General features: G+C 34.6%; 1 protein-coding gene across 2 annotated transcripts in view; it reads left to right on the forward strand.

Annotated features, from left to right (window-relative positions):
• The first annotated feature begins 592 nt into the window (after nt 1-592).
• The window catches only part of CEP120 (centrosomal protein 120), a 37,337-nt gene continuing 13,632 nt past the window's right edge, over nt 593-24,297 (forward strand). Inside the window, exons 1-17 of one of the 2 annotated variants that reach the window (XM_083884326.1) lie at nt 593-741; nt 1,675-1,789; nt 2,671-2,812; nt 4,831-4,979; nt 6,082-6,279; nt 8,289-8,516; nt 8,781-8,988; nt 10,064-10,177; nt 11,427-11,604; nt 13,513-13,662; nt 14,506-14,688; nt 16,960-17,056; nt 17,145-17,297; nt 17,926-18,015; nt 18,423-18,515; nt 19,834-19,995; nt 23,509-23,631. In XM_083884326.1, the coding sequence (XP_083740452.1) occupies nt 614-741; nt 1,675-1,789; nt 2,671-2,812; nt 4,831-4,979; nt 6,082-6,279; nt 8,289-8,516; nt 8,781-8,988; nt 10,064-10,177; nt 11,427-11,604; nt 13,513-13,662; nt 14,506-14,688; nt 16,960-17,056; nt 17,145-17,297; nt 17,926-18,015; nt 18,423-18,515; nt 19,834-19,995; nt 23,509-23,631 (2,511 nt within the window). In that variant the 5' untranslated portion in view covers nt 593-613. The remainder of the gene's footprint in view (nt 742-1,674; nt 1,790-2,670; nt 2,813-4,830; nt 4,980-6,081; nt 6,280-8,288; nt 8,517-8,780; nt 8,989-10,063; nt 10,178-11,426; nt 11,605-13,512; nt 13,663-14,505; nt 14,689-16,959; nt 17,057-17,144; nt 17,298-17,925; nt 18,016-18,422; nt 18,516-19,833; nt 19,996-23,508; nt 23,632-24,297) is intronic. The other variant, XM_083884327.1, reaches the window with a different exon arrangement.

The raw sequence follows: 24,297 nt of genomic DNA on the forward strand, positions 1-24,297 counted from the left end.
TGTAGTTTGCAGAGGAGCTTAATAATGAGATCCTGTTGTCTGATACTCCAGTAATATCATCTCCCCACACTGTGATCTAAGTGGATTTTTACTACTTTTTGTCATTTTAAATCATAATATTGGGTGATCTTGAACCCAGGACCAGTCCTATGCTCTTTTAGGCACTCTCTTAATCTGATAATGATTTTTATTTTTTTCCCCCAGCAAGTGGCAGGGAAAACACCTTTTCCTACTTTTATAAGATCGTGTTTTTCTATTTTGTCAGACAGTCAATGTCTTCAATTGATATAAAACATTCACTCTCTTTCTCAGGCCTGCTCCCTTATCTATTGCCAGTCATAGATTTCTCAAGTAATTTTAATTGCTTGCTACTTTGTTCTTTGTTACTTAACATCCTATTTCTTCACAAATAGTCTGTCTCATGTTACCTTCTTTCATATTTCTGCATAATGCAAACACTTGCTTGAAAGAAAAGAGCAAGGAAGGTGATATAGGAAATTAATTTCACGTAACTGATTTGTGGCATAAATCTGAGCTCTTGCATTTCTTTTAGTGATGGTGCATGCAATGCCATTCTTTTACAGGGCGGTATTTCCCAAAGCGACCCAAGCACATGCTTATAGTCGAAGCTAAGTTAGATGGTGAGCAGTTGGCTACTGACCCTGTGGAGCATACTGATCAGCCAGAATTTGCTACAGAATTGGCCTGGGAACTTGATAGAAAAGCACTTCATCAGCACAGGTAATGTTAAAAAGTGAAGTCTAATTTCCAGATAAAATTTAATTTTCTTGTCTTTACAGTTAGTGAAGTACAATTTTTGTGTTACTGTCATCTGAATAGTTTTTTAGAAACTTTTGCAGCATTATGGTAGATAAAAGTAAAAGAAAAATTCTACTAATGTACAAAAAAAAGGCAGTATGTGACAAGATAAGTGATGCTTAAAAAATCTAAAGGGTATATTTTTATTCTATTAAAAAACACCCCACAGGCTCTTAGAGCAAATTAATAACGTTATAATTCAAACATTGCAGTCACATTTCCTTATGTATACCATGACAAAAAATTAACTTAACTTCTAATATGAAAACCTATGTAAATAGTTTTTGAAAATGTCAAGGATATAAGCTGAGAAATTGAATGTTTCCATAAAAGTTATTTGGTTTTCCAGGTCTTACAACTTGCAAGTTATAATATTACGATCATATTATCAAAGAAGTTTAAAAGGCTGTATCATTTTTATTTGACAGAGAAAGATGCCTGCATTTGCCATGTGCTAGACATCTTATCTGTGCTTCAAAGAAGTTATGTGCTTTACCCAACAATCTTCTCTACAAGTCCTGTTTTTAAGAAGCCCCTACATGGCATCTTATTCAAATTCAAATTTAGTGTATTTCTTTTATGTGGATGAGGTATTTATTTGTTGCTGATGTCTTTTTAATCATGCTTGAGGCTCCGAGGCTCCAAAGCACTCTTCTTAAAAAATTAAACCACTTGTTCAGTCTTTCACTTAATGATGACTTTATATGTTGAATAAAAATTCAGTTTCTGACCTAAAGAAATTAGTTATATAACAAATATATATAATTGGCCTGCTGGAAATTTACAAACTGTCTTTGAGAACTAATTGCAGAGATACATTTTATATTTAATATTTCAACTGAGTTACTTTTTCAGGCTGCAGCGTACACCTATCAAGCTACAGTGTTTTGCACTAGATCCTGTATCGTCAGCTAAAGAGAATATAGGGTATATTGTACTGGATTTAAGGTCTGCACAGGAAAAGAAACGGGTAAGTTATAAAGTATAATGGCTTAAAAATTTGTTTTGACAATAATGCTGTTACAGATAATGTAATTTGAATTAAAGTATAGGCTGAACTTTTGAGTCTCATTTTGGAATATGACTGATGATGTATGGAGTTTTGCTGCTTTTCTTATGAGGAGAAACATCTTGGCTCTTAAAATGTGTGCAAATGAAAAAATACTGTTGGTACTAATCTTACTTATTTCTGAATTGGGTAATTGGATCACTAGCAACCAATTAATCTACACAATCTCATTATTTAATCAACTGGAAAATTTTACCTAAGCAATAGGTATAGAGCAATTGGATTGAGTCTCCATCATCAAATCAAGTCTTAAGTTGTTTTTTTCAGTGGGTCTCCATGGAAGATGATGTATGAGGTGATCATTTCTAGCCCTTTAATAAAGTATAGAGTAAGCACAATATATTTCTTTATATTAATATAATTAGCAAGCATCATTGTAGCAAGCTTGAGAAAAACATAACTTCGATATGGGTCATACAAGGAGCCTGATGTCCTATTTTGACATCACTCTTCTAGATAATTTTCGATGCATATGACTTACTGTGCAGTTGAGGAGTTGAAGGTATTCTAAACAAAGATTTATGGTGTATTTCTCTAGCTTTTTCACCGTACAAGTCAGTGGAAAAAAAGAGTATGTTCAGTTAGTCATCCAGTAACCATTCTACAGAATATTTTAGTACAATAGTGTAGTAAATAGACCAAATCTTTAGAAATAAGAAACAAAGTGTATTTCTGTAGATGATGAAATAGAAGTGCTAGATTAAGACTAAGTTTTCTGTCATGGTACTATACTTTTTTTTTTCAAACACTCTTGGGTCTTATTTTTGTTTTTTACTACGTAGGCCCCTAAATGGTATCCTTTGCTTAGTAACAAGTACCCTAAGTTTAAACCTGAAATACAAATTGGTGTTGCATTGGAGACGGATTCAAAAGCACTGGTTGATGATTTTAAAGCAAAGGAGGCACCCCCTAGAGAAGGGAAGGGTGAGTAACATGACATTTCACTTCAAATTAAAAATCTTCCTGTGCCAGATGACATATCATTTTTTGTAAATGTGTTGCTCCACGTCTCAAGAGAATTTTAATTTCACAGCAATTCCAGTGCAAATCCTTTACAGCTGATTGATGTACCTTGTGGTAGTAAGTTTTTACGGATTCTTCACTGGGGACAAGTTGCAAACCAACTGGTATTTAAAATGACGATCAGGTGCTCATAGTTAACTCCCTTGGGTATTTAGTTTTTATTTATGGGCTTTGGAAAGGTATGAAAGAAATAGAAAAGTAAACTTCCAGTACCTTGGGTTTGGAACTGTAAAGTAGAAAAATGTCTAATTTGTTGGGTAGGCTGGCTTCTTTTTTGGTGGCTTCTTCTAATCTTTAGGTACTTAAATTATGTAGTGTTGTGAAGTTTTTCTGTAGTAACATCTGCTTACTGTTGGGACTCATTCCAGTTCTGGATTCTCTTATTCATTTTTCTCAGAAGAAATCAGTAAAATGTGTCAAAAATCTATTGGAAAACTCAAATGTTAACAGGAGTAGGTGCCTTTATGTGCTGTGCCTTTAAGTCACATTTTCATCTGTGAATTTTTTTTTAAATCCAAGTTAATAGTTGTGGAAAAAAAAAAAAACAAAAGCAAGATCTTAGAAACTTGTTTTAAAGAGCCCTAAAACAAAAACGTATTTCCATCTTGCCCTGATCTCTCACCCAAATGCCTATCTACTTAACTTCTGAAAAGTACAACTAGTGGATTTTCTCCTGCATACCTTACAATACTTGGTTCTTGCCCTGAAGATACGCTTTCCCTGACTCTAAATTCATCACCTATCTGCTGATGATCTGTGGATTTTGTAAAAGCAGAGTGGTCAGTGGCAGGAAGTGTTTTACAGGCTTCTGGCCCAGAATTCACTTACTTGGCTGCATTTCAAGATTGGTTAAGACAGTATTCAAGTTTCAGCATAAGATAGCTAACTCCTTTTTTTCAAGTTTACCACAAAACACAGGGAACTTCCCGTATTGTAAAATCTGTAAGGGAGGCAAAGAACCTACTGTAAATGATTCCTTAGTCTGCATTTCTATGTGGTCTTTGTCCCTGCAAGTTCTCCTAACTCTCATGACACTCACAAAAAATAAAAGACCTTTCTGCCTTTACTCAGCACTGTTTCTGATTTCAAGTTTTCTGTGGAATAATTGCTACAAACAAGTTTGCCAGCTTTACCCTTTCTTTCATCATGTCAATGGGGAAAAAAACAAACTTCTGAGTTTTCACAGTTGTACAGTTAATGTTCCAGTTATTGGGTATGACAAAGCTGGATTACCCAGTTCTAGTCTAGTCAGATACTTTTCAATTTAGTATTTCTATACCTTTTTTTCCTTTACTGGCCTAAGTTGTCTAAAGCTTCCAGTATTTGAAACGAAGGTTTTTTGTTCACAAAATACTGTGTCATAATTTGTATTTGGTGTAACCTGGTGTCTGTGTTGAATTACTGGCACAATAGAGCAGAAGCTAGCAAACTTCTTCATGCATTGAAGACTTCAGATGAAAAATCTTTGAATGAAACATTCTAAAGATCTGTGGAACGGCACACCATACTTGTTCCAATAGATTGCAATATGCATTTACTGTCCTGCATTTCCTTTAATGAGCCTGGTAAAGAAACAGGCATGGTTTCAACAGCACTCTAGCCTAGTGAAATAAATTTCCAGTCACTGTAATGTTTCTCATTGTAACACAAAATAAAAATAACAACTGGAATTCTGTCTGGCATGGTGTTCAGCATAACAGTTGTGAATAGAAGTTAATTTCAGAATTTTTTGTGGCTGTTCCGAAGCATACCTAGGGACTTTTGTATTGGCACCAGGCATCAAGATCTTTATTTGTAATTTTCTTTTCCACATGTAATTTCCATGTGTAATGCTTAAAAATAAAATTGCAATTATATATCAGATTGCTGCAGGAATTATGAAGACCACTAATTACTTAAGTTTATTTCTTCTCTCTTAGTACTCAACTTCTTTTCTGCGCTAGACCCTAAAAGTATTGTGCCAGTCTTGAATGAAGAAGAGGGCTATCATCAGATTGGACCAGCAGAATATTGCAGAGATCACTTTGTCATGTCAGTAACCATTGCATTTGCGACACAGTTGGAACAGGTCTGTTTACTTGCTATGTTTAGTTTTTAGAGGTGTTATCCCACATTATTTTCACCCTGCCATTCCTACATTTGTAGTGTTTTCTAACAATACATTTGTATTGTTTTCTAAGTTTATTTCAAGAAATAACCTTAATATAGTCCCAGAGTGAATTTTTATTAATTTTAAAACTTCATAAGGTCCTCAACATCAGACTGCAGATGAAATATAATTTTTTTTGAAGTGCTGAAGCTGTATTTACTTTAAATTATGCATTTTTATGAAATGCATACTTTTCTAATACAATCCAGTGTAAAATGTTAGTGTAGGGATAATACTAGTCTTCAGTATGGTGCCCCATGCACTGGAGTTCAAGCAGGGTGAAATACATTTCAAGTATGTAAGACAGAGTTTGTGTATTGCTGAGTGAAGGACTTACTAGCTTGGAGAAAGTGCCATACTGATGGTTGTTTCAGCTGTAGACCTCAGCTGCTGTGTTTATGCTGTACTGACAGCATGATTTTAATAGGTCTAGAACTCATGGTGTATGATATACTCTCATCAGTCTTGTCATCTTTCTTTTTTTAGGGAAGATACTTTTCTGTGTCAAAATTGTAGGACCTTAAGAAGTAAATTTTATTGTGGTCATTCTAGGGTTGGCTTGTGCCTCTGTAGGCATTGAGGTCACAGTTGCCTACAGGATGGAGTAGCTGTTGGTCTGTTTCAGTTTTTTATTCAATCACATATGTTATATAATAGTATCTAATCTGCATTATTATATTGAAAATATTCTATGAAGGCACAGTTTATTTCTGAGTATTTGTGCAGTACCTGATGCTATTAAATACATGCCAGTTACAGCCCTTGGTGCTGAGGAGTCCTAAAGGTAATTCCAAATATTTTGCAAGTTATTATGCTTGTAAGTTAAAGCTTGCTCTTTTTTATTTCAAAAAAAGAAAACATTTTTAATTCGAGTATTAATATAGTAAGTTATATGTGGAGTACAAGTTAGGGTTTAGGTCAGCTAGTCACTTTAAGCTCTAATTTCCAAACTAGTGCTTCAGAATTACTGTAACTCTGCATCAAGCAAAGATATCATTATTCTCTTCTGCATCTCTTTCAGTTAGTTCCTAGTACTATGAAGCTCCCTGATCGACAACCTGAATTTTTTTTTTACTACTCATTACTGGGTAATGATGTCACAAATGAACCCTTCACTGATTTAATTAATCCAAACTTTGAGCCAGAAAGAGCTTCAGTTCGAATACGTAGTACAGTAGATGTTCTTCAAGTTTATCTTTGTGCACAGTCAAAATTACAGGTAAGCTGTTTCATTTCAAATGTGAATGAAAATAAATAATTAAAATTAAAGAAATAGAATGTCTCAGGCTGTATCCATGAAGCATTTCTGTTTCCAAAGCTAAGATTGTATCATAGTATTCTGGCTCAGATATAAGTTTATTTTCTTGCTGATATGAGGGAAACTATAGCAGCAAGTTTCCTAGCTCAGGTGGAGTGCTGTCTTTTTTAATTAGTTGCTGTTACAGCAAGCTGGTTTACATGTCGTGATAAAAAGTATTGCTGAAATATGATCTTCCCAAAGAGATGATGTAGCACTTTCAAGAGCTCTGAGCTTTGAGCCTGCACTGCAATCAAACCATCTGCAACCCAGAGTCCTGGTTTGTGCTACCTATGGTAATCCCATGTCAGCTGCTCAGGTCACTCTTGACTAAGTTCTAAAATCACTGTCCTTAGCGCTGTTTGTGAATGATAAGGCAGGTCTGGCTTTTTTCCCTGCTCTGTAGCCAAATGCTGTTTCTAAGTACACTACAGACGTAGTTGGGTTGTTATGGGATTGCTTATCTTTAGCCTTGTCTTTAAATGGGGGACATGGTTTAGTGGTGGTTTGGCAGTTAGGTTAGTAGCTGGTCTCAGCAGTCTTAAGGGTCTTTTCCAGACTAAATGAATCTATGATTCTAAATATCAGATAAAACTGAGAGTGTTTGTGGCAGTCTGTGCATGGCTCAAATTAATTACAAAACGAGAGTGCTTTGTTGAGTGTGGGTGGTGTAGGGTTTCTGATAATGTAGCTGGTAGACAGGACAGTATTATTTTTACAAAGTAATTTGTAGATCTGGACCTTTTAAAAGTTATTTTATGCAGGGTGCTTTAGGAATGTTTTTGTTTAAATCTTGTATTGTTTCAGATTTTTTCCCCCTCAATTTTAAGTATTTTTGGTTCAACGTGTGCATTGGTGTGTTTGGAATTTGTTCTTACTCTACAGTCTTAAAATATTTAATATAACATACATGATACATGTGTACAAATATGATACATGTGTACATATCTAGGGAATTATGCATGTTTGCATTGTGTGTAAAGAACAACTTTTTGAGCAAAATTTCTTGTGCAGTCAAAGCCACATTTTGATTTACTTAAATCTTAAATCCTTAAATCTTAGGATATAGGATCAGAGCACTGTGTTTTCATTCTTAATTTTAACATATATTTCCAAAAATGAAGACTTTGGTTGTAAAAGGTACTAGTGGCCAGACTAGAATGTGTGTATATATGTATTGCATGACTGTATTTGTATGTATGTACATATATATACACACCTAGGTATGTCTACTGGCAGCTCACACCTTTCAGCACAACAGTTTTCCTTAAGTGCAAAAAATATTAAGGATGGGGATACAGTGTTCTGATCTGCTAAATCATTACTTAAGTGACTCCTTTTTGGGAAAAAGCAAGTTAGTATTTAAGTTTCAAAAAGTAACTGAGGAAAATAGATTGCCTTAGTGTGTGTTGGTTTTTGTAACATCCATCTTTCACTCATATGTGTAACTATTAAGCTGAGTAAGGAATAAGCAGTTGAGTCAAGCTTTCAAATAATTGTATTTACCAGGAATTAAAACCACAGTTATTTAATTCCAAAAATCCTTGCTACTTAAGTGGTGTCTAAATATATGCCCAAAGCCTTCAAGTAATCTTTTTCATTACTTTGCAGTCATTCATTTTATATGCCTGTACATTAAGGGCAAGAATCTGTGCTGTGTTTAGAAGCCACAGAGTACTGAACCTATCCTATAGAAGGAATGATATGACAGATTGTCAGAAGGGCAGCGCAGTGATTTGCTGCTGCCCTGTCAGTGAGTAAATCCCACCTACTCAAAACTGATGTTTCACAGCTGTTCTTATTCTCAGCATGCAGCGACTAGATTAGGGATGATAACTTGTGTTTATGCTGCCTTTAGTGGAGGGTGCACAGATGGTTCCAGTGCAGATCACACATACCAGTTACTTTCTAGCACCTTTGCATGTGTGCAGATCCATCTTTGTTGTGGGGATCACTCTCTTGGAAGCACTGAAGTTCCTCTGTCTGGACTACTGAAGAAAGGAAATGTGGAAATTGACCAACATCCTGTGGCAATAGAAGGACCATTTGTTCTTGTTCCACCAAATAGAGCTAAACAGAAACTGTCACAACTGCCTTTTGATCTGGCTCCTACTGTTGGGGTATCTGTAATTCTTCAAAGAGAGAGTGTGACTACCCAGGTATGTCTTACACATTCATTGTTGGTTTAGACACTGTTGCACAATTTCACATTTAAAAAATATTGGTATTTCTAGATCATATTTAACTGGGTTTGGTGTTTGAAAAATCCACAAACCAAACCCTGAAAGAATTAATTGCTTTATATGAATAATCCCTTTGTTGGCATTTTTCTATGTCTGAAAAATAATCACATATTATGAAATGTCATAGACAGAATTTTTAAATGCAAGCCATGATCAATAAGAAACTATCATTTCATTCAGCCTTTGACTCCCTTAAATGGTGCAACTGAACCCCAACAGCCACAGGAGAAAGTTCTTTCACCTGTTAGTGGAAAAACAGAGAGCCAGCAGCAGAGATCCCAAAACGTCCCATCTCAAGCTGACCAATGTTCTTCAAAAGAAGATGTAGCAACAGAAAGTGAAGTGGAAAGTCTTAAGTTTGAAAAAGGCATAAAACCAAGGAAAAGGGGTATGTGGTGTATAATTTTTTGCCCAATTGCCAAATGTGGTCTTGGATCATGTGCTGCTCCTTTCTACTGTTTCATGAAGTAGTACTCATTTCTGGTGATAAATTTCAGGCAAGTCAGAATTATTTATATAAAACAACAGAAGGAGGATAAATGTTGTGATTTGAACATGATCATAATTAAGGACACTTGCAAGACCCAGATTAAGGATTTGGGGGTGTGTAGATTACAAGTGATGTGGATGGGTCATCCGCTTGAAAAATCTTAACAAAACTTTTTGGAATTTCCTGAAGTTGGGAATGAGAAGGTTTAGAGCAATGCCTATGAAGAAACTGACTTGCTCAATGAGATTAAGTGATCTAATATTAATTTATTCAATAGAAAAGCAGGAGTAACATGGGATTTTTAAGTTTTCTACGGAATCTACTATGGATTCTACTGTGTAGAATTCCATGTACTACAGATCTAGTATGTGGATAATAATTTGTGAAGACAATTGTTTGTATAGTATAGATTCCTGGACAAAACCAAGCAACTGGGTTGTTTTGTTTGTTTTTACATGGTCCTTTTGTTTGGACTTGGTAGCCTAAGCCCTGTGAAGACTTGTTTCTGATTTGAGATTACTGGGTAGTGGAAAATGGAAGAGGAACAGAGATAAGAAATACCATAGTAACAGAATAAATCTCAAAAAAATGTTGTTCAGCTAAACATTATTGAACATGACTCTTCTTAACAGATGGTTTATGAATAAAGCTGAATGATTATTTTTATAATGATATTTGTATTGCTGGTGCTTTGAGGTGTATCCTAAAGACATCCAGTTCAGTAGAGGAAATTCTGTGTCCTAGAATGGGTTCTCAGGATTTGTCTGCTAATTCAGCCAAATTTTCTTTTAATTCTAACCAATCTTATCTAAGCAAGGATTGAGTTCTTTATATGGAATGTAAAAACAAGGTATTGTGATTCCAGAAGCTGGTTTGAATCTCTGGTTAGGAAATCCAGGATTGTGGTTTTTTATTAATAACAATAGTAATTTTGCTAAGATGTAAAACTTGTCATTTCACATTTGTCTTTCAGGGCTAGTGGCTGGGTGCCCTCAAGAGGTTAACAAACAAACGTGTTTTGAAGAGCTTCCCACTATGAAATCACAGAGCAGAGCAAAATCACCTCCCTTAGATCTGCAAAATCCCAGTAAGGCAAAATTTATTGAATTTAGTACAGTAAATGAAATTTGTTTATAATACCAACTTAAATGACTTTAAACAGCAAGCTATGTGTACTTTTTGTTTTGTGATGACCTTAAAATTCCACTCTGCCACTTCTTCACACCAAAAAATCTCCTGACATTTTACCTGAATCACTTAAAATTGTTTCATTCATACATTATTAGCTAGCTGATGTTGAAGTATTATGGCATTTTTCTTTTTTGTAATGTTAATATTAATGCAAACAAAACACTTAGAAAAAGGAGAAAAGAATAAAGTCAATGCTAGTAATGATGTATTTCTTTAAAAATTACAAAATTAAAATGTTTTAAATAATTATGAAGTAGCACTTACAAAAGGCACTTACAAAAGTTGAGTTCTTATCTGACACTTTCTTTCCCTCTTTTTGTTGGGCTTGGTAGCCCAAATAGCCCTTAAAGACTTGTATAAAATGTCTTGAACATTTTTCTAGAACACCTTTTTCAAGACACAAAACCTGTCTCTGAGACTTACAGTTTGATGTTTTCCTCTCTGGAGGCAGTATTGGGTCTCATTTTAAGGATGTGAGAAGCCTGGATGCAACTGGGCAGGCACTCAATATTGCTTCCACTTCCTAAATTGTAAAATTCATGTCACAGTACATGGGTTCTATGACAGAAGCAGATGTGCTTTGCACATTTTCATTTGCTTCAATAGTTAAACCTCAGCTTGGGGCCAGGGGTGATGCTGCCTCACATAAGCACTGTAATTGACCTGTGTTAATCTGTCTTTGTAATTCCCCTAAAGAGGTTAGTTAATTTTAAAAATGTATAAATTGCTGAAAATATTTTTTCCTATGCATGCCCTCAAGTTGGCTAAGAACAATTACTATAAACTGAAGTATTACATCATCTTTCTGAAGAATTTATTAACTTTGATTGTAGTATAAACTTTTTTCATTGAGTTAAACCTACATAGCTTCAAAGATTAATAAAGAAAGGAAAAATATTATAATCCTGTTAGAAGATTTAAAGTATATTGTTTTTGTGGTTTTTTTTTTTTCTTTGGAAGCAGTAACTTACAGAAGGAGTGGTTATTTTTGACAGTATTCATTTATTTTACAAGGAATAGAAATCTCATAGGGAAGCAACCTATCCACCTGCATTTAAAGTGTGACACTAATTTTTGATATATTTTGTTAGTTTGGGCAGAACAAGTTATAAAAAATGCACATAAATTCTCTTTTGTGTTTTCAGCTGACAGTGGTCCAGTAGCGATATCTCAGCCCAACCCTGTAGGTGCATCCAATTCTTCTGAGCCTGTGTCAGCACAGAAAATTGTCATTCCAGCAGCCTCTCACCATTTTTGCTTTTCAATAGACTTAAGAAGTATATGTGGTCTGGAAGTTGGTTTTCCAATAAATTGCATTTTAAGGTACAATTTATTTTTTTAGTCTTGGTGAATACAAAGCCTTCATAGTTTGAATGATTGCTGGCATTGTTTCTCTGCTTCTTCATGCTTTTTGTGCAACTGATTTTCAGTAGCAAAATATTCTGAAATGTTCATCTGGCATATCACTAAACTAAGCATTAAAGACAGTGTGTAAAACTTTACCTTTTACTGTAATTGATATTAAGTCTTATCTGAATGTCTGAGCTTGGACAACAAGGAATATCAGTCTTTAAAGGAAGAGGAGAATTACTTCTCATATTACTGTCTCGCTACATTTCCAGCAAATCAATTAAGTGACTTTTTTTTCTTTTATTTGTAATTTTCCATGTTTCGCCAAAAACTCTTTATAGTGTTTCAGTAAGAGACAGATCACTGGTTTGTATATGAATCCAAAGGAAGCATATTCTAGTTTTAATGAAGAATCAGTGTAGTTAAATGCATTTCTGAGAGACTTGTAGATACAAGGATGATTTTGCTGGTTTAAATAAGAAATTCTACATTTTTAAAATCAGTTATCGATGGTGTATTTGAAATTAGGGATTAGTTTTTACAATTTCGGATAGTTTTGCAATAGGGATAGTTTTTACAATTTGTCTTCTCATTTCCATCAGGGTGCTTTTGATATTTGTGATAAAATATATCTTTAAATGGGATTCAGTCTGAAACCATTGATAATTTCTGTCTGGGGAGGTGATTCTGCATTTGCTCTGCCTCTTCTCTGACAGAGCTTGATTCATACAGTTTTAACTGGTCACTGGGAAATCTAGTTGTGGTGGTGGTTCTTGGGGTTTAGATTTTATCTGAACTAGTTTGAAAAGGTGTGGATGGGATGTAGGGGTGGAATATTTTAAAACACAGCTAATATATAGTACATTGTTAATGTCTTGCCATATAGGCTACATTACTAAATAGTATGTGGAAAGCAATATACAGTGGATGGAATTTTGCCACATAAAATCTTTTATGTAAAATTTCAATAATAATTTGTTTCAGAACAGTAACAACACATAGGTTTGTTTTATGCACTTGAATTTTTGTAGTCAGTGATGAACATGGCAGGAAGCTGAGGAGGAGAAACATCCAGATACATAAATGTTAAGAAAAGTTGCAGGGTAAAAAATTGCTTATTTGCTGTTAATTGGAAACTTTATTTTATTCCATTCCAAACAAGCTCTTTCAACAGCTCTCTACAAAAGGTGAAGAATGCAATTTTTATATATAGAGGCATCATTTGATGCCGTTTTTATTTTGAGAAACTTAGCTGACGGCTGGCATCATCAGTTTGAACAAAATGAAGTTTGAGTTTCATGGCCTCCCCCTTCTTTACAGTTTATCATACCCTGAAATGTGCCAGTAATTTCATGCCACATTTTAAGTTATATTGGTAAAATGATTTGACTTGCCTTTTAGTCAATTAAACTGTGGAAATGAAAAGCTAATGAAATTTTCTAATGGTTCTGACGCTGTGTATATGCATACCTAGTTATCGGTTATTGCATGTTAGTCTTGTCTAAACTGTAAATATAGTTACAGATGTTCTCAAGTAACAATCTACATGTGAATATAAATTTTTGTTCTGTTTGTCTGCTCAGTTTATATAATAATTGCAGAGTTCTAGTAAAATATGAATTCAACTAGTTGTGAACATACAGGTTATTAAAACTTTTTTTTGTCAAAACAACAGCCAATATAAAGAAGCTGGATCATTCCTGAAGTAAATGAAAACATGAATTCTTGAGAACTAAGTTCTGTTGTTGTATTTACTAATATAAATTTCTCAAACTTTGTATAAGTCACGCTTCAGTAAATGATGTCTAAACTGATTTTCCTGTTGAAGGTATAAGAAAAGTTACCTATCTATAGAATTATTTTTGTTACTGGTTTTATTAGGTACTCGTACCCATTTTTTGGCAGTGCAGCACCTATTATGACAAGTCCACCTGTAGAAGTTAGAAAGAATATGGAAGTCTTTCTTCCAAAGTCATATTGTGCATTTGACTTTGCAACTATACCTCATCAGCTTCAAGATACATTTTTCAGGTAGCAATTTGCATTTTCTTAATTACACTTTTCTAGATTTTGTAAATGTCTAGATGTTGTAAATGCAGTCACTTGAAGATTATCAGTTCTAGAATTTAGTAAACAATTCAAGGGCTAATGCCAGTAAATACTTAATAGCCTACTTTTCCAATTTCTTTATTAGTTTCATTTAAAGTCAGGAATTCTATAGTTCTTGATTTTATCTCTTGCATACTTGGATGTTGTCGCTTACAGAAACAAGTGCAATTGCCATAAATTTTAAAAGTAAAGCTTGATAGCACCGTTTTTGACAAAGTACTTCTTGAAATATCTAACTTTTTTCTTTTTAATATGCAGGGACTATATGATATCTTTGAAAATACAGCAAGTCCCTGGAAAGCAATATGCAGTGTTGAGGGTTGTAAAACAGTTCCCCAGTAGTTTCACCAGCTTTCAATAAACGATTAAGATGTAAAAAGAGAATCATCAAAGTAGCAGTATTTTGAAAGTAGGAGTGGAGGGAGATGTATTTTGAGTGGCAATGGCTAAAATTCATTTGTAGGTATTTTTAAATGAAGATGGTCAAGTTGTGTTAGCTTTATTCTGTCAGTCACTTTCACTGTAACATTGTTAGTCCCTAATAACTGAAGAAAGGAATGATAATCTGACTCAACCAAGTGACTGAGAAGATACAAATCTGCAAGTCTCATTCCTCTAAGTGAAAGGCAGTAAAACCCACTCATTGTTTGACATTTGTAATTATCACTGATTTAAGAAGTTACTTTTCAAATATGAGGTTCTCCTGAATAAGAAGCATCTTCTTTCATTTTGATGCCTGACACTAAGGTCACTTCTTTGTTTCAGATTGCCTCTGCTGGTTGAATTGTGGCACAAGGATAAAACAGCCAAAGACTTACTTCTAGGAGTGGCAAGGCTTCAGCTTTCAAATGTTTTGGCTTCAGAGAAAACCCGCTTCTTGGGTGGGAATGGTGAACAATGCTGGCGTCAGACTTGTAATGAAACAGTCAGTTTCACAGCAGCACAAGGGTAAAACTATTTAAAAACCACTGAACTCTGTAGCAAGTTTTCTAGAGTTGTTTGTTTGCTATTTCTCTGAAAAACAGCAAGCTGTTCCTGCTTAGCTTTTTGAATAGGTAAACAGGCTGCAGAGTACAGCAGTTTGCAGAGGGGAACAGCCATCCAAGAGATGAAAAGCTAAACTGCCACTTTGTATTGGGCTATGTCCACACTACTACCAAAGTCATTGTAATAAACCTTTATATAATCATGATCCTGGGTAAATTAAAATTCACAGACATATTAAGAAAGAAATAATTGAAAAAAATGTTACTGAGGCACTTCTGTAAGTAAGTTAGTCAATTATAGAAAGTGATGATATTCCAGAAAATAGTTAACATTGTTTGTCCGTAGTATGCTTTTAGATACAACTGACTTCAGTGAAAGTTACAAGGGCAGATACACCCAGAGAACAGACACACATCTCCTGTTTCAGGACAGTAGCAGGGGTTTCAGCTTGTGTACATCAGAGGGAGACAAATATTCATTTACACAGAGCAGTGATGGTGCTTTATATATATGTATATTATGTATGTGTGTGTGTGTATATATACATGTGTGTATATTTTTTTAAATTTGTAGTTAATTCTGTCCTGTGTCATTGTTGAAGATGATTAGTGTTCACAATCAGGGTCTAGACCCTCATGTTTTCTGTGTGGTGATGGAACTTGATTATGGTCTTAAAAATAAACGTAGTTGCTTTTAAGACCGAGGTCAGTTTTAAGCTGCTAATGTGACAGATTTTTTTAAAAAGGATGTTATATTTAACTCAGAGGGAATTTCATGTTGGTGACTGGGATCCCCCCTCCTCACAACTTATTAGAAAATTGACCTCTGGCTTTGTATAAATTGCTGTGGGAAAGCCAGCATGACCTGATTCAGTGAAGAGTTACTTTAAGGTCTCATTAAAGTTCATACTTTTACAGTTCGTTAAATGTTTTGCACAAAACATAACCACTAGATGGCATTCTCAAAATGTAATCAGGTCTGTGTTTTGCTGTGCTGACTCCTTCTTATCCTTGTCCTTGTTGGTGTAACCTTCTTTTTACACTGGTATATTCAACAGACTTGTTAAATCAATTACTCAGATTTCTGAGGTCCACTAATATGAATCTTTTTTTCTTTTTAACTCGGTGGCTGATGGAGAGTTTTAAGAATTTAATGCAGCAGTTTATTTTAACTTAAGTGAAGTACAAGCATTTATTGTTTTCTTTTTTCCTTTGCAAATAACTGTAGAAGGCTGCACCCTTGTAAAGAGCATTTTAGTGTTGTCTGTCTATATTTGCTGAAAGTGAGTTTCTTTGGAAACTACAGCTGTGGTTAATTCCTTCAGCATCTTGTCACTTGATGCATTCTGCAGCTTCCAGGTGACAAGTGATTGTGTAATTTGCCTTGCTGAGTGGTTATCACTGAAATGAGAGGTGTTGTGTTGACCAAGGTCTACACTGCATTGGACTTTCCTGTGAGACTTTTGATAATTTCCAGTTACATGACTACTGTGTGTTCCTTCTCTTAATACCTTTCTGTGTGAAAGATTGCCTTTGTTGGCTACGTTTTGACTGTGATTAGAGATGAGCAGTCAGAAACAAACTGTTCTGAAGCAGAAACCACAATTACTTTCAAATTCATTTATTAAATTATCTGTTGTCTAGGCCTTGTTTCACTCTACAAGGTCAGGTAGATTTTTTAACCTCTAAGTGACTTAAAGTTGCCAGTTCCCTCTGCTGAAGCTTCCAGGAATGTTTTTTTAGTAATCCAAGGATATTTTACCACAAATGATGTGCTAAGTTAATTATATGGTGGATAACGAGAAGGTCGCTGTTAAAGTCTAAACAAGGAAAGCTAAGGAAATTTAATTAATATCTTAAGTTGAAGGCAGCAGCAATGCCTGTATCATAATCATCAAGATATATCATTAAGAATATTTAAAACTGTATGTACAATTTTGGATTATTCCCTTGTTGCAGGGATGTGTTGATTATAGTAATCCGTTAGTTAAATAGGTTTCCAATGACAAGTTATCTATTTAAGTCAGAAAGCTTGCCACAGATGCATAAACTAGGCCCTAACTTAATAATGTGCAAAGGAGAGCATGTTTGGGCTCTCACGCAGGCAGCTCTTCACAGATTCTGAGCTTGCACAGAACAACTTCAGCTTTGCTGTTTTGTGTGTTGTATTACAATTCTCTTTATGTATCTTTAGACAGTTTTAATTACAATAACATTCTAATGCCATTTATAGGTCAGGCAGCAGAATAGCAGACCTTTCGTATGCCATCACCCTGGAAGACTACGGACTTGTCAAAGTGCAAGAAGTTGTGGTGTCAGATTCTTCTCAAGTAATTTTATATAAATCTTTTCTTTTTCCTTTGAACATGTCTTTGAAAAGTTGATGTTCCAATTAAAAATCCACTCTTTTTAAAACAGGATATAGGTGCTGGTCAGCAACGGCGTGTCCCTCCCACTCAGCCTTGCTGTGTCCCAGAAGACCGTCCAGAACCTCGAGAAACTCTGGAATACAAAGCAGCACTGGAGTTAGAAATGTGGAAGGAAATGCAGGAGGACATTTTTGAAAATCAGGTTTTTACTCCTTCTTTTTTATTACCTGAATTAAGTAGTTGCCAGAGAAGTTTAGCAGAATTGGTATAGAGAATAACATTAATTGTATTTTATTTTACCGTTTCAAGTAAATTTTACTCATACAGAATATTAAAACTTCAGATGTAAACTACTCCATCCACAAATTCTGTGCTCTTAAGGAAGAAGATTAATTCTTAAGTGAGTGACGAAAATGCTAGGTTTGAACTGCAGAGTACCATCTTCCTGATTTCCCATTAGTCTTTATAAAGTACAATAGAGTCAAGATTCAAACTATGAATGTTAAATAATTATTTTGTATTCCTTTAGTTGCATCTCAAAAACCATTTGCTGTCTACTCTTGAAGTCACTCTAGGTGTTTATATGCTTCTTTTTAAAAGGTAGTGAAAATCCTTTGTTTGAATATTTTTCTCAAACATGCATTTACTTTGCATTTTGTACTTCAGTGTAAGAAATCTTTCACTATCAGAACTATATCTTGATCTATACAAGTCAGCATAAAAACTCTTTCTCCTCAAGACTTATTTCTGCAGGTACTCTAAAGGTGCACTTCCAACAATTTTGATCTGGTTTGGGGGTTTTGTTTCTTGTTTTTTTTTTCCTCTAAAAGCTTAAAAAGAAGGAAATGGTCCATATGCAAGCACTTGCAGAAGAATGGAAGAAAAGAGATAGAGAGAGAGAGGCATTAGTGAAGAAAAAGGTAAGAAAATTCCTCCTTATACTTGCAGAAAGTCTAAATTGTTATAAATTTTACAAGGTGCTTGGTAGCATGTGACAAAGGGTTTGTGATTAGCCTTTGCACCTACTGATAAATATGCATCTAGTCTAAAACAGTGGAAAAGAATTAAAAGTAGCCTTTAATCATAGACTATTTGTTAGAAATTTCCTTAGGCTAGCTTGCTCTTTATGGGAGCTCTTTAATTGCATTTTACTTGCCTGGCCAAAAAGCCCTTCTACAGCCTGGCTGTGCATGGCAACCCTTTAGCCTATGCTGAGTTCAAGTCTCCATTACAAATTCTTAATTAAGAGCTGGAGACTTCTTTCATATGGAAATTTCGAAAGAAAAGCTATCAATATTTTATATCTTCTTTTCCCACCTTTATTTAGGTAGCAGAATATAATGTTTTGGAAGAACAACTTCAGAAAACCCTGAGAGATCTGGATAAGCGAGAGCGACAACTTTTTAGTGCTGAATCAGAGGTAAAAACTGGTCATATTAAATAATGTAATTTCATTAGCTACTTCTATAAGGTTTGAGTTTTTGCATAGTGACAACTGTGCTCTCTATATAAGATATTAAATAGCCACATTCATAGTGATATGTAGAGGAACACTAGTAATTAAGCCAAGTTGTTTACAACTACACTTTTTTACTGAAAGAGAAATTCAGTAAGCTTTTAAATAGGTTGCTAGAATTACGGAACTGTAAACCTTCTATTCTGGACAGAATTAATGTCATTGCAGATGTTTATGTGACATTAGCATGTCTCAGTTTTAACACCGTCAGGTGGGTATTGAACACGTACAGAACAAGAGTGCCTCACTTCAAAAAGTAATTGCTAGATTAATTGTTGCAATAGGAGAGGGTGGCAAGGAGATCTAGGACAAACTTCAGATTTTGTTATCCAACATTTTCAGACTTCCTACTTCTGTTAATATTTTTTTTAATAATGACAGAGTCAAAGAGGATGCAGGAGAAACCAGTAACTACCACTTTACTGAACACTGCCAATCTGAGGAAGCAGGATGTGACTTCAGGGGTGCTGGTCATATGCAAAGACAAAAAACTGCCTATTCTTGTATTTCAGAACAAATTCAAAATTACATAAGTAGAATACTGTGGTGTTTTAGCTGTCCAACAAACTTTCTCTTTCCTCCTTGTAACTTGAATTAATTTTTCTAGCCTAGTAAGCTGTTCTGTAACAAAATTGAGAACTCCCAACACCTGGACTTGACTGGCTGAGCCTGTGTCCTGTTCAGGCTGTGTGTTCCTCAAGAGGCAGTTCATGCTGTAAATAATGTTTTGCCTTTAGGATCTGTGTAAAAAAATCTGATGCTCAGATTTCGCCAAGTGCATTTCCGTCTGAGTAGAAGTAGTTATTTTGACTCTCATGTATATTTCTTGAAAAACTTTCTCAAAGTTTAGTGAGATTCTCTCCTGAGAGCTAGAGATGATAAAAATCAGTGGATTCAAAAAACATCTGGTCCAAATGATGAAGTGTTCAGTTAGCAATTCCGTTAGAACTGATGTACTGTTCCGTTCTCAATTCAGTTTGAGAAATGGGCCATTGGAGAAGTTTCTATTCAGCTAGCAGTTATCTGGGATAGTAGCATCTTTCTAGAAAGTTCAAACATGTCAAGGATTGTTCTTCTGTTTAGCTTGATGAGAAATTAGCTCAATATACTGAGTTTGAACAGTGCAATTTTTCTGTCATTTATAACAGTAACACTTTTAAGAGACTTTTGAAATGAAGCTCTCACTCCTATGGATTGATATAAATACGTGTCTCTTTTTAAGCTTCAAAGAGTAAAGAAGGAGCTGCAAGCAGAACATGAACGAAATCTGCAGGTGCTTCAGGATTCTCTGCGTCGAGCGAGGGAAGAATGTGCACACCAGATAGAGCTAGAACGGTCAAAAATCAAACAACTGGAAGAAGATAAGCATCACTTACATCAGCAGGTATGTAAAAGAAAAGTAATTACCTTTTCTAATAGAAATAAGCATTTTTCTAAGTGTACTTAGTTATGCAGTGGTTTGGAGGCAATTGTATTCTGGCATCTTTGTAACAAACATTTTATTTAAATTGGGGAGCTCTGTGCTGAGATCCATCCATGTCAGTCTTGCTCAGTTGTATGGCCAGTTTGCAGTGTGGTGCTTGTAATTATTTTTTCAACGTTGAAAATCAAATTTCATTTAAAAGCATACATTACATGATGAACCTGCACAGCAGTGTACATTTCAGTAACTTAAAAAAATGTTGGCAATGAACATCTAAGTAGTTTGACTGTGCAGTTAGTTTTATTCTTCTAGGGCAAAAGAATATTTCCATTATCCTTATAGGGACAGAGGAGGAAACTCTCTTGTTATCGCAGTCTTCTATTCTGAGAGTAGTATCTTCTAAACAGAAAATTTAGACCATGTTCTGTTGTCCTGTAAGCTAACTTTGGCTAACAATAACTAACTAATAGCCAGAATAATCTAGATATTTTTCCAAATTGTTAAAGTAAACTGTAAAAGTTAGGACATACTTTTTTTAGCTGTTACAGCATTAGACGCTTAATTTGTTATTAAGTAGATTAAATCTTAAGTGTTCTGAAAAGTACTTCGTTTATGTAGATTAATTGCTTGCTTTGGTGTTTTTCATGTCTGATATGTGATAGTGATTATTCCATGTTAGCTTTCACTGTTTCAAGAGCTGTCAGCCAAAGCCGTATTTTGTACTTAGGAAGAGTTGTGATAGATCTTGAGTTTTTTAGTTCTGTATATATAAACACTGATATTAACATACTGCTTTTCTTGGTAGCATATATTAACTACAGTGCAATGAACTTTTTAAAAAATTAGCTAATACAAAAATGTTGCTAACCTTGAAGATACTCATTTTGACTGTTTTACTTGAGCAGTCACTGAATCGAGATGAACAGTTTCAAACTGCAGAATGCAGTCCTCTTCGAAATTATAGAGTGCACTTTTGCATTTTATATGTTGTTGGCAGCTACGAGTCCAGACAAGACAGACAAGTCTTGCTCAAGTGGCCAAAAGCCACTAGCTAGTATTCTTACTTCTTATTCATTCTTTCAGCTTCCATTGGCCCTTTTTATCTTCAACAGACCTTTTCTAAATAGAAGATTGCAATCGCTTTATTTTTCCTATTCAGGACAGACATACAGTTGTCAGACCAAAGATCATTTAGCTCAATTTTATGGTGCAGCAATGGCTGGATTTAGGTGATCAGAAAATAAGAAGTGAGACTATGAAAAAAATGCAGTTTTCGTATATCCAAAATTGTATATACCACCAAGGGTTATATGTACTCTTCAGCAGAGTGAGTTTCATACTTACTAGCATTTTCTCCATGATGTCCTGTGATTCTTTTTAAAAAGTATTTAGCATTGCAACATCCTATGGCAGTGAGTTCTAACATTTAATTTTGTCCTTTGTATTTTAGAACTTCTTTCTGTTCGTTTTAAGCACATTTTTTCATAATTATGAAGAATCTTTTAGTGCCTGTGCAACATACCGTTCTGATTGCATAAGTGGCTGTCATGTCTCTCTTCCAAACACAAGCTCCACTATATTTTCTCTTGTTTTGCATGGGGGCCATTTTTTCCAGAGCATCCTGGATGTCGTCTGTGCTGTTCCTGCTGTGCTTCAATCTGTGGTGATTGTTGCCACATATTGTTCATGAGACAGACTTTTTTCTTTTGCTTTGTTGGGGGTGGGGTTTTGTTTGCTTACTTTGGAGTTTCACTCAAGGACCCTGTTCTTTGTAATGTGTACAAGCAGAAAGTTTCTGTTGCTACCAGAAAAGTCTCTTTTTTTAAAGATCTTTTTGGGTGTGGAGTTTTGTTTGTGTGGCATTTTTTGTTGCTGTTTTTGGTTTCTTAACGCAGAATGTTCTGGGCGTAAGTGATCTTATTCCATACCTTTTAAAGGGATTTGTCAATACACAATTTCTATACTTAAACACTTAGAGATCTCCAGAATTCAACTTGTTTTGAGGTAAGCCCCTCTATGTACAAGAGAAGATCCTTGAAGCATCCACCTTGTAGAACATCACTGTTACTTTCTGAATAAGGAGGTTGTACTTTATTTGTGGTATTTTTATAGTTTCCTCATGTCCACAGTTCTAAGGTCTCCTGAGAAATGCAATTTTTGAAAGTTTTTCCAGGACCAAACAAGAAATTAAATACTGTTATAGAAGTTCTAGGAAGACCTGATATTTTTAATAGCAAAAGAACTTAGCTATTATCTTTGGCATCATGTCTGTATGTCTGCTTTAAAAATAAATAGGTAAAAAATGAAAGGTGTTAAACAGCAGTATCTTTTGTTCAAGTTCAATAGGCTATTGTAGTTCTGTGAGAAAAACAATGGCAGCAAACTCTGTTTTTGTATGGCTCCCTAGGAAACATATTTGCTTTCTTACATCCATTGTATAACAATTATAAATGCAAAAAGCAGAAATTTGGGAGAAAAATAGAGGTAAACTTATTAGAAGATGCAAAGAATTAAAATATTGTTGTACTAGTAGAAATTGTTGGCTTTGAAACAGAAATGAGTTCTCTAAAGCATTTTCACCCAGTGTTTAAACTGTTGGATACAATTAATGGAAATACTTGCTTTATCTATTTGGACATAAATATAAGATCATCATTGGGATCATATTCTAGTATGGAATACTTCAGTTCCATCAGGTGTTTTAAGGTATTTATAGTTGAATAACATTTAACAGAAGAAGAAAACATTACAGAAAGTTCTTAGGGTTTTTTAATATATTACAAAAAATGCTGTTAAACATATGACTTCTTCACTTTGTCTGTAGCAAGTAATTGTGTATTTGCATCATTTTTCAAATTACCCATTGTGTGTAAAAAGCAAAGCACTCTCTTCCACAGTTTCAAGAAGATTTTTATATACTGGGAGGGCAGAGGTACTCAGCATTAAGTCATTAGTCACTGTAGCCTTTCTTCTCCAGCTTTTCTTCTAAATCATTTGGCTGTACACAGTATTAGTAGTTTCCTTTTGCAGACATTCCTAAAAACATTATGCTGTGAAATTGAGTAAGTAATAAAACTTCATATAGTAGATAACACTAGCTTTCCTTAAAAGATGTGTAAATCTTAGTATTATGCTTTCTGTATTTCTTCAAGTTTTTTAAGTGATGTGAACAAAAATGTGCATAAATCCTGATCTTATGTTTATGAGGACAGACTTGTTTTTTTCTTTCCAGTACTGAGCAAAGATCCTCTTTAAAACTCTTCCTATTAAAACATTGCTGTGTGCCATCATCAAGAAATCATTAATTATGAATTGTAACTTTCAGTGTCTGTTTTATATCAGATAATTGATAGCAAAATGTTTGTTCCAGGGTTTAAGAAGTAACTTCAATTCTAATTCTAAGTAACTTAAGTCTAATTGTTTGTCTGTGAATGGGATTTTCCGCTAACTTGCATCTTGGTTTCTTTATTGTAGCTTTATGAAGCAGAAAATAAGCGTAAGACTTTGGAGAAGGAGTTCCAGCAATACAAAGAACAGCAAAGTAGCAAACCAGAAATCCAGCTACAATCAGAAATAAATCTTCTCACTTTAGAAAAGGTATACTGGATTTTTCTAGTACCTAAAAATTGTCACACAATGGTGTGTTTGCTGATAAAGGGTATGTAGAATAATACTGTGTGATGAAGTGGTTAATTTGTCCAACTTGGTTTACTTTTTCCAGTAATTTCTTAAGAGTTTAAATATTCAGACACAAATAAGGTCAACAGTGGCCTTATTTCTATAGAGGAAGCAGTAATGTTAGAGGCCAAAACAGCAAAAAACCCTAACCTATATATTTTAATCATGATTTATGATGGGGTCTCTGAACATTCTGTTTGAAAAACTAAAGAAAGATAATGATTTTCTTGAGGATTAATTTAAACTGGTTTTCCATTATGGCATTTTCAAAATTAAGTATTTCTGCAAAGAGATTGTGTTACTTTTAAGTTAAATGGAATTGCTATCATAAGTTGATTTTCTTAAAAGCCATATATTCCCACAGTAGAGAATTTAATTAAAACCACGGATATGGGCATTTAATGCTCAAAAATATTGTGAGGTTTGAGTAAATTGTTAGTGAAATAAACTGAAAAAAACTTAGGCCAGGCTTCTTGGCACAAAATATAGTCAGTAATATGGCCAGTCTGCATGTTACTGGCTGTTAGAAGTTTAGTAACTCCTAATAATGCAAGCAGGTGATGCAAAGTATTTTTGTGATTCTAC

The sequence above is a fragment of the Zosterops lateralis genome (genome assembly GCF_965231275.1).
Source record: "Zosterops lateralis genome assembly, chromosome: Z".
NCBI lineage: Eukaryota > Metazoa > Chordata > Aves > Passeriformes > Zosteropidae > Zosterops > Zosterops lateralis.